Raw genomic sequence first — 9742 nt, forward strand, 5'->3', positions numbered from 1 at the left:
AAAAGAGAGAGAGGGAGGGGATGACATGTGGGTCCCGCAGCTGACAGGTGGGCTCATGACTAACGGTGTTAAAAGGACGTCCACCTAACCCTCTCAACCTTACACAGGACTGGGTCCAACCCATCCCTCTTCACCCCTCTCATCCAAACAAGAGATGGGTCGACTCCAACCCAAAAAAGTGGGTTAGCTCCAACCCAACCCACAAGGTCCCAAAACCAAACGCACCCTAAATATACATACGTAATCCTACCTATATAATCACTTTCGAGAGATCAATACGTTGGTGCAAGTATCCGTACTTCTACAAGCATCTTCGAGATACTGAGTTACTAATTACTATAGTTGGCCATTTGGCCCAGGCACTACAGGTCGGCCCAAGCACGGCACTAAGAAGCACGGCCCAGGAACGGTTCGGCTCGACGCCCATCGTGCCAGTGCCTGGTACGGCCCATAGGTAGTGCCGGGCCTGGGCCGCCAATCTGGCCCGTAGTGCCGGCACGGGCACGGCACACTTAATGGACCAGCACTATGCTGGCCCGATAAATATCAGTCGTTGGATCTCCTAAAACTAACCAGAGCTGTTAGATTCACATCAAGTCATATATAATCGTGGAAACCCTAGAGTTCCTCACTCTCTATTCTCTTCCCTATCTCTGTTTTTCCCACGCGAGCGCAGGCGGCGGCAGCGCGGCCCCCCACGGGCGAGCGCAGGCGGCGGCGGCGGCGCGGCCCCCCGCGGGCAAGCCCCCCTCAGCACCTGGCGCCGCGGTGACGACGGAGCGGGTGGCGCGACCTCAGGTCGGCGCGGGCACGTCGGGCTACCGTGCTCGACAGCACAGCACGGCACGGCACGGCACGGCTAACCGCCCAGAGGGCCGTGCTAGGGCCGAGATGTCAGCACGGCGACACTACACGGCACGGCACGGCTAAGCCACCGTGCCGCATAGTGTCGTACCGCATAGTGCCGTGCCAGTGCCGTGCTACGCGGCCCGGTTGGCCATGTATACTAGTTACCACCGAAAAAATAACGTTCATAAAAATACGAGCACCTGTATCAAATCGAAAACTCGAATCCAATGTTCAGATTCCACCACGAGTAACCTTACCCGTTGATCTATGCTGGGTTCGCAAACACAGTATTTTCTCTTTGTATAATTCTTTGTTCAAGCTCAAATTTTACATGCTCAGGAATTTTCCGTGCATTTTCTAGATACGCATTTTGTTGCCAGGACCACGGAGGTGCTAGCCTTTGTGTCACAGCAATCCCATTCCGTTGGTAGAACCGAGCGCCGGATTTTGTCTACGCCAGGGATTCCAGCGATTTGGCCGGGGTCAGTATAGCTGATAATACAATTGATTTTCCATCTCAAACAAATCCATCTTTTATCTTTAGAAGCCTGCCAGTGTGTGTTTCCACACCGACGCCTTCTCCGATCCATCATGGAGCCGGCCGCAGACGAGATAGCCATCGAGTCCCCGGCGCACTTCCGCCTCTACAAGAGTGGAAGGATCGAGCGCCTGAACCGGCCTCCGGTCCTCCCCGCCGGCCTCGACGAGGCCACCGGCGTCACCTCCAAGGACGTCGTCCTGGACCCCGAAACCGGCCTGTCAGTGCGCCTCTACCTCCCAAAGGTCGGCCAGGAGCCGTCCAAGAAGCTCCCCGTCCTCGTCTTCTTCCACGGCGGCGGGTTCATGCTCGAGTCAGCCGGCTCTGCCACGTACCACACCTACGTCAACCCCCTCGCCGCCGCGGCGGGCGTCCTCGTGGTGTCCGTGTGCTACCGCCTGGCCCCCGAGCACCCGCTCCCGGCTGCCTACGAGGACTCCTGGGCCGCGCTCCAGTGGGCGGCGTCGGCGCGGGACGAGTGGATCGCCGAGCACGGCGACGTGGCTCGCCTCTTCCTCGCCGGCGACAGCGCCGGCGCCAACATCGTGCACGACATGCTGCTGAGGGCGTCCGGCAACGGCGGCCCGAGCATCGAGGGCGCCATCATGCTCCACCCGTGGTTCGGCGGGAGCACGCTCATCGAGGGGGAGTCGGAGGTCGCCGCAGCGATCACCGCCGGGCTCTGGGTTTACGCGTGCCCGGACGCGGTCGGCGGCGTCGACGACCCGAGGATGAACCCGCTGGCGCCCGGCGCGCCGTCGCTGGAGAAGCTCGGGTGCGCGAGGATGCTGGTGTGCGCCGGCAACAAGGACGGGCTCTACGCGAGGGGCCGCGCGTACTACGAGGCCGTGGCGGCGAGCGCGTGGCCCGGGGACGTGGCGTGGCACGAGTCCGACGGGGAGGAGCACGTCTTCTTCCTCCCGAAGCCCGAGTGCGAGAACGCCAAGCAGCTCATGGACCGCGTCGTGGCCTTCATAGCCGGGGCCTGACTTTGCTGTCTCTCGCTCTGTGTTCCGCTCGTCGCAGCATTCGAGGTTCGAGCTGTCATTGAACTTGTGCAAGTTTTTCTGGTTGAATAAATCGGTCTTGGTCCGGGCATGATTTTTCTTGTGGACGTGTGTAGTTTTGAGCTTGTTGAAACTGAAAATTGTTCACTATTCCAGCTCTGCGCCTCTGCCACAGTCGAGGAGGGCAGTAGAGTGTTGTCGTCGTGTCCCCATACATCTCTTCTCGAGACTTGAATTGCTTATTCTGCTACGAAGCTTTATGATAAGATTTTTCATATTTCCATGAACATGGAAAGTTCCTATTTAACGTTATTATCACGATAGTTTTATCCATTTCCAAACTCGCTACTTACAAGTGCAAGCTCCAAGGATAAAATGTCCGAAGAGGCCAGTAGAACGTTGTTAGTTTAGAGCTTTGGGCCCTGCATGTTTACAATCCACCTCATAATCTGTCCTCTGAATTGTTATAGTCTAATTATAATTACAAAGTAATAAGCTTGATTATATACTCTGGGGTGGGAAACAAACATTGCCTTATAATAATCTTTCTATAAACTAGGAACTCTTTCACAACATTAGAATAGTTTTGATCGATTTTCTTAACCTGTATTCATGGATGTGTGCTCTAAGGGTACAAGACTCCCAAATAAAGATGAGAATTCTATGACCGAAATGGTTACTACAGATGAGATGAACATGAACGACCTTTACCAATCTCTTGAGCGGCTTGTCATAATTTTTAACCAACCACCTGAAAACTACTGAGAATCACAACAAAACACACAACTATGATGCTTACGTTCGAAACAAATAAATCCCCTCTAATCCACACATAATGGGAGGGATTGGATGAAAATAATTAATTTTCCATTTTAATCCACATGTGCCGAGAGTAAATGATTTTAATCCAAATAAGCCATGAAAAAGGAGCAGCACTAAAGAACTGGACAATAGCCTCCATGCAACATAACAAGATGTCGCACCAAATTCAGACAGTGTGAGCGAAATGCAATTATAGAGAACCTAGACACCGCTCAATGTGGTTTGATTAGGCGATTACTTCAAGTGATAAACAAAAGAAGGTAGGGTTTACAAACCCGGAAAGACCGCTTGAATGCGATACACCACTTTAGACGAATAAATGTTTGCGTATTTCAAAATTTGAACAGAACTTCGCTTTTCTAAATTCAATTGAAACTCGGTTAAATCAACTCCAAATATAGAATTTGGCAGGTATTTGAAACAACCAAAACAAACATATTCGAACAAGTAAATCAAGTTGTAGGCCTTGTTTAGTTGCCCAACTTTAGGCAACCAAAATTACTGTAGCGCAACTGTAGCGTTTCGTTTGTATTTGTGAATTATTGTCCAAATATTGACTAATTAGGCTCAAAAGATTCGTCTCGCAAAGTACAACAAAATTGTGCAATTAGTTTTTGATTGCGTCTATATTCAGTACTCCATGCATGTACCGCAAGTTTGATGTGATGGGGAATCTTCTTTTTGCATAGTGTCAAAATTAGAATTTGGGGGTGAACTAAACACGGCCGTAATCGAGAAGGTTACGTCCACGTTTGTGATTTGGAGTATCGAGACCAATTTTATGGAATTAATTTGATATCGTAGATACGGTGTATTTTTGGAAAAAAAAATTGGTCAAAACTTGACTTAGGACAAAAGAGTTCTTTTCATTTCGAAACATCTATATCATCCGATGGCCCCAAGTACGTGTGGTCATGATTCACTCCCAAGAGAGAGGCTGAGCTGATCGCTCACCTTATCACCACCACCCTGGCACCCCATTGGCCCATTCGAATGCTGTGGTCGGACTTAAAGGTCTAGGTCACCTATGCGAAGCCAGTGTGCTACGCCTCGAGTGTGGAACGTGTAGCTCGTTTATGCAATTTTTTTTTATACTTGTTTATGCAATAGTTATGATGCGAGCTCTTTGCCACAAGATCAGAGCAATTCCATACTGTCATAGGACCGAGCTCCGGATTTTGTCCACGCCATGGATTCCAGCGACTTGGCCGGGTTCAATTGGCTATGGAATTGATTTTCCATCCCGGAAAAATCCATCGTATCTTCGGAAGCCTGCCAGTGTCTCCACCAAGGCCACGCCGGCACCTTCCTCCATGGTCATGGAGCCCACCGCGGACGAGGTGGCCTTCGAGTCCCCGGCGCACTTCCGCATCTACAAGAGCGGCAAGATCGAGCGCCTGAACAGGCCTCCGGTTCTCCCCGCCGGCCTCGACGAGGCCACCGGAGTCACCTCCAAGGACGTCGTCCTGGACGCCGAAACCGGCCTCTCAGCTCGCCTCTACCTCCCGAAGCTCCAGGAGCCGTCCAAGAAGCTCCCCGTCGTCGTGTACATCCACGGCGGCGCGTTCCTGCTCGAGTCAGCCGACTCCGCCACGTACCACACCTACGTGAACCCACTAGCAGCGGCGGCGGGCGTCCTCGTGGTGTCCGTGAGCTACCGCCTGGCGCCGGAGCACCCTCTCCCGGCGGCCTACGAGGACTCCTGGGCCGCGCTGCGGTGGGCGGCATCGGCGCAGGACGAGTGGATCGCCGAGCACGGCGACGTGGCGCGGCTCTTCCTCGCCGGCGACAGCGCCGGCGCCAACATCGTGCACGACATGCTGCTGAGGGCGTCCGGCGACGGCGGGCCGCGCGTCGAGGGCGCCATCATGCTCCACCCGTGGTTCGGCGGGAACACGCCCATCGAGGGAGAGCCGGAGGGCGCTTCAGCGGCGACCGTTGGGCTCTGGACGTACGCGTGCCCGGGAGCGGTCGGCGGCGCCGATGACCCGAGGATGAACCCGCTGGCGCCCGGCGCGCCGGCGCTGGAGAAGCTCGGGTGCGCGAGAATGCTGGTGTGCGCCGGGAAGAAGGACCCGCTCTACGTGAGGGACCGCGCGTACTACGAAGCCGTGTCGGCCAGCGCGTGGCCCGGGGACGTGGACTGGCTCGAGTCCGAGGAGGAGGAGCACGTCTTCTTCCTTCCGAAGCCCGAGTGCGAGAACGCCAAGAAGCTCCTGGACCGCGTCGTGGCCTTCATAGCCGGAGCCTGACTTGCTCTCCCTGTGCGCTCGCAGCACTCGAGGTTCAAACGTTCGAGCCGTCATTGAACATGTGCAAGTTTTCTTGTAGATGTATGTAGTAATTGAACTTGTTGAATCTGAAACTTTTAAGCAAATGAAATTTCTACTCCCTCTGTTCCGTTTTATAGGTCGTTCTAGGCCCCGATAAAATTGTCAAATTGGAGGTCGTCCTCGCCCTCATAGTTCACTTCGTCCTTTTATTTTCCTAAAATGCCCTTGCGCTCTCTCCTCCGACTCCTGTCGTGTGCTACTCCTTCCCCCAAATCGCATCGCAGCGGCAGCCAACCCCGCACACCTCTGCCGCCCCCACCTTCTCCACTACTCGGATTCGATTCAATCCTCGACCGATGTCCTCCAGCAGGTAGATGTTCCTCTCCTTCGGCATATGCTTGGTCGCCGACAGCAGCGGGGGTTCACCCATGAGCGGTGGCGAGGAGGAGAAGGTCACACTAGATCTTGGGCGTCTTGACATCGTCGGGCCCAAGACGCTGCTGGTGGACGACGACAGCCTCGAGGTCTGCACGGTGGAGCTCGGCCTAATGTCGGCAGAGGAGGTACTTCTCCATCGAGCAAATCTCGAGCCCTTCTCCATCGAGCAGTTACAGGTGCCCCATCTCCCTTGCTCCTGACCTGTGGCCTATTTGCACAATAAAAATTGCATCTTTTCAATGATCTGGTCTATATATGCACTATACCAAATCCCATCCTGTTGTTTCCGATTCCTAGGCTTTGCAAATTTTGATTTTGGTTAGTGCTACTGTAATGTGATGCTTTGCCCCTAACGTACTCCCTGTAATAGTTCCCCTGTAATGTGTTGCTTTGGAGTAGCATTTGGCTGTGGCCACATGGTGAGGGCAAATTCAGACTCTCTGGTTCATAACAATGTGATGCAACCAAATCTGAAAACATGGTTACTCACCAGATGTTGCAGGGAATGTGGGGAGAGCCTCACCAGATGCCCGATATGTCGACAACCAAAATAGTGTTTCTTTGTGAATTTATAGAGTTTTTATGATACATGGTGTGAGCAGGTCCTCGAGCCAGTATTTGGTTGCTATGTTTAGGATGCAGATTGTACAATACTCCCATAGTATTATCGCATTTTTTGAGTTCTGGGATTCTTCGTGATGACCATACGTGCTGACTAAATGTTCCTGTAGATGAAGATATTGTATGAAATTACAAGCTGCCTAAATTCTCACTTGAAATATGAGGAATTCTGCTAGAAAAAACAAAATTCTTTGTCATTATTTGGTTAGGTCTCGCTTTCCGCTCTTTATGGGACCTGTTACTTTCATGCATGATCTTCATTTGTTCCATTTGTAAGTTGCAAATGTGCATCAGTTAGCAAATTGATTTACATTTACTATGGTCATAGGGTGACAAAGAAACCAAACAAGGAGCACCATTTGTGGATCAGGAAGGAGACAGTTGTGCTAGGGTCAGGGAGTATCAGACCTCTTTATTGCACTTCAGTTATCCTCACCTGACATGTGAAATATGGCACTTCAGTTATCCTCACCTGACATGTGAAATATATTGACTGAATCACTGCTTTTGTAGTCATTTCTCTTTGACTATGCTCTGATTAGGAAGAATTAGTTATTCTGACATCGATTTGTCATGTTTAAGAAACTGATGTGTTCTCAAATCAGTCTGTGGAGTAGGTTTCAAAGTGGAGTATATTTAAGTCTTGTTTTGTGAGGTGTGCTTCTCAAACCTGAAAATGGCTTGAAGTGCACGTTTCCTTAACCTTTTATACTCATGCACATCTCTGAATAATTAACCAGTGGTTACAATCTCTGAAGAAAACAAGCCTTAACATGTCGATACAGTAATAATAATAATATAAACACAGTACTCCACACAAGTCTAAAATTCTATTGCATCTACAGGACCGGCGACAACTATATTAACTTAAACACAGTAATACTCCACACCATTAACATTACAACACAGTAATATCACACTCAACCATAATGAGCTAGATTTGCTAGTGCACTATCATAGAGATCTTTATCACATGACAACCGATGAGGTAGCCTTCCTTCTCTTTCTAGTCTAGCCTTCTCTTATTCATATGTGGATTTCTGTACCTATTTCCTCCTCCAATCTTCATCACCTCCTTCATGCACATCTGGAGACTTAGAAACACTCTATTTAGATTTTCCACATCATATGCTTCATACTCTTCCTCCACACCTTGAATTAGCTCTTCAATAGTTGTAGGGTTTCTGGAATCAGTTAAAGACTGGAGGGATCTGAAGAAACTTAGGTCTAGTACATTCATGTCTAGGGAGTTAGGTGGTTGTTGCATCAATCAGATATCTAGCCCTATAGCCGCCACAGCTTGAAGGAAGGCTGGGTCATTTGGACTAACATGTGTTCTTGCGTTGTCCTGTTGGATGTAAATAGTCTCATGAATAGCATCCTGCGGCCACACTGATTTGATTGCTGGGATAACTTTTTCAATAAGATATTGCCTCATCACCTCCCTGTTAACTATGATTGATTTTGTTTCCAAGGTTCCTCTCTCCCTATCATTGAAATGCAAAACTGGAGCCTCTCCCTCTTATTTCTCTCTTTCAAGTGTGGCTTCAATGTATTGGAGTGGCGTCTTATCAAGCCTACCTTGAACTTCCTGTGTAATGTTGAAATACTGACATCTAGTGACTTAGCTAGTGATCTTAAGGTGGACCTTCTATTTAGTGGGATTGTGGCCATTCTAGAGAGCTCAAGTTCAGCTTTCTTGCGACTGCATTGGCCAGTTCTTTTGTTAGACACATCAACTTCCAGCCCAAGTACAATTTGCTCCCTTGCAGTCTTCCAAATCTTTTGAATAACTCAAATTTGTGTCTGAAAGAATGCAGCGACTTCCTTTGTTGTAGTCTTTAGTAATTTCCCATTTTTACTCTTTGCATGCAATGATGTGTAAGCAGCATATCTTTGGGCATTTGTTAGCCATTTCCTTAACCTCATCTGTGGTTGTTGTACACCTGCAAGGACAACAATGAGATAATACAATTATAAATTAGCAAGTTTCTTTATACACATCAAACTAAAAAAACAAATGTATATGTTGCATTTATGAATCTATGTCTCTTATAATATGTTTATCTCTATTCAAATGTCCGATAAATCTTTGCTAGTTCAAGTGTTTAGTACTCCAATATCTGATGAATATGTGTCTTATAATTAAGTTTATGTTGTACCTGCACCTTCAGCAAGAGCATTGGCTTCTTCATCTTGAGCAGGAACAATGCCTTCATCCTGAGCCATAGCATCAATTTCCTCGTCAGCTACATCCTCAGCATCTCTAGGTATGATTTCACCAACTAGTTCTTTTGTAGGAGTAGAGTTGATGTCCAGAAGAAAACCTACTTCTAGATGAACACCTACAAGGACAACAATGGGATAAGACAATTAGATTGAATCAGATTAACAAGTTTTTGTTAACCTCAATTAAAATGACACACTTAATTTCTTTATTTGTATTAAAGTTATTTCTGCTTCTAGTGAGAAAAACTTGGCAATCAAGGGTTGATTTAGCATGTTTTTGTGTTAGCTTCAAACCGAGTACTTTCTGATTGCAGGTTAAAAAAATAAATACTCCGAGTATGCAAAGTTGTATCTGCACCTTCAGCAGGAGCAACACCTTGATTCTGAGCCATAGCGTTGCCTTCTTCACCAGCCACAACCTTGGCGCCTCCTGGTATGATTCCACCATCTAACTCTACTTTTGGAGTAGAATTGAGGTCCAGGAGAAGTTGTTGTAGACCTGCAAGGCAATAACCAATTACTGATGGAGTACTTCCCTAGATCAATGTTCAGTGTTTTAGCAAGGAGTAATTTGAAATAGAAATTGTTGAGTTTCCTAGGAGATGATAATAGCATCTGCTTCCCCTAGATTTGTAGATTATCAAAGTGGGCAATCAAGGGATGCTCTAAATCTCTAGTTGCACATATTGCTACTCTAAATGGAGTATGGAGCTTGTACCTACAGCTTCAGCGGGAGCATCATCTTCCTCGTCAGATAATACCTCGCCTCCAGCAGGTACCAATTCTTCTAGAATAGCAGAGTTGAGGTCCAGAAGACTTGTTGCCATGTATGCATATGTAATTGCCAACTTGTTGCTGCAGATAGATTGAAGCAAGCTCGGGTTGGCCGAGAGGATAGCTTTACCAGAGATTGCAAGTGTTGGAGTTGCTTGCTTGCTAGAGACACGTCCAGGAGTTTTGCAGAG

At 48.7% G+C, this 9742-nt stretch overlaps 2 protein-coding genes across 2 annotated transcripts; both read left to right on the forward strand.

Annotated features, from left to right (window-relative positions):
- Positions 1-1058: 1058 nt before the first annotated feature.
- LOC117846581 (probable tuliposide A-converting enzyme b6, amyloplastic) lies at positions 1059-2681 on the forward strand. Its single transcript, XM_034727805.2, has one exon. It carries the CDS (start codon positions 1441-1443, stop codon positions 2374-2376), a length of 936 nt encoding a protein of 311 aa, XP_034583696.1. The 5' UTR covers positions 1059-1440; the 3' UTR covers positions 2377-2681.
- Positions 2682-4197: 1516 nt separating this feature from the next.
- LOC117845194 (2-hydroxyisoflavanone dehydratase) lies at positions 4198-8821 on the forward strand. The gene is made up of 2 exons (XM_034726146.2): positions 4198-6103; positions 6877-8821. The coding sequence occupies exon 1, from the start codon at positions 4293-4295 to the stop codon at positions 5466-5468; it is 1176 nt and encodes a 391-aa protein (XP_034582037.1). The 5' UTR covers positions 4198-4292; the 3' UTR covers positions 5469-6103; positions 6877-8821.
- The last annotated feature ends 921 nt before the right edge of the window (positions 8822-9742 follow it).

This window comes from Setaria viridis, chromosome 2 (assembly GCF_005286985.2).
Source record: "Setaria viridis chromosome 2, Setaria_viridis_v4.0, whole genome shotgun sequence".
Classification (NCBI taxonomy): Eukaryota; Viridiplantae; Streptophyta; class Magnoliopsida; order Poales; family Poaceae; genus Setaria; species Setaria viridis.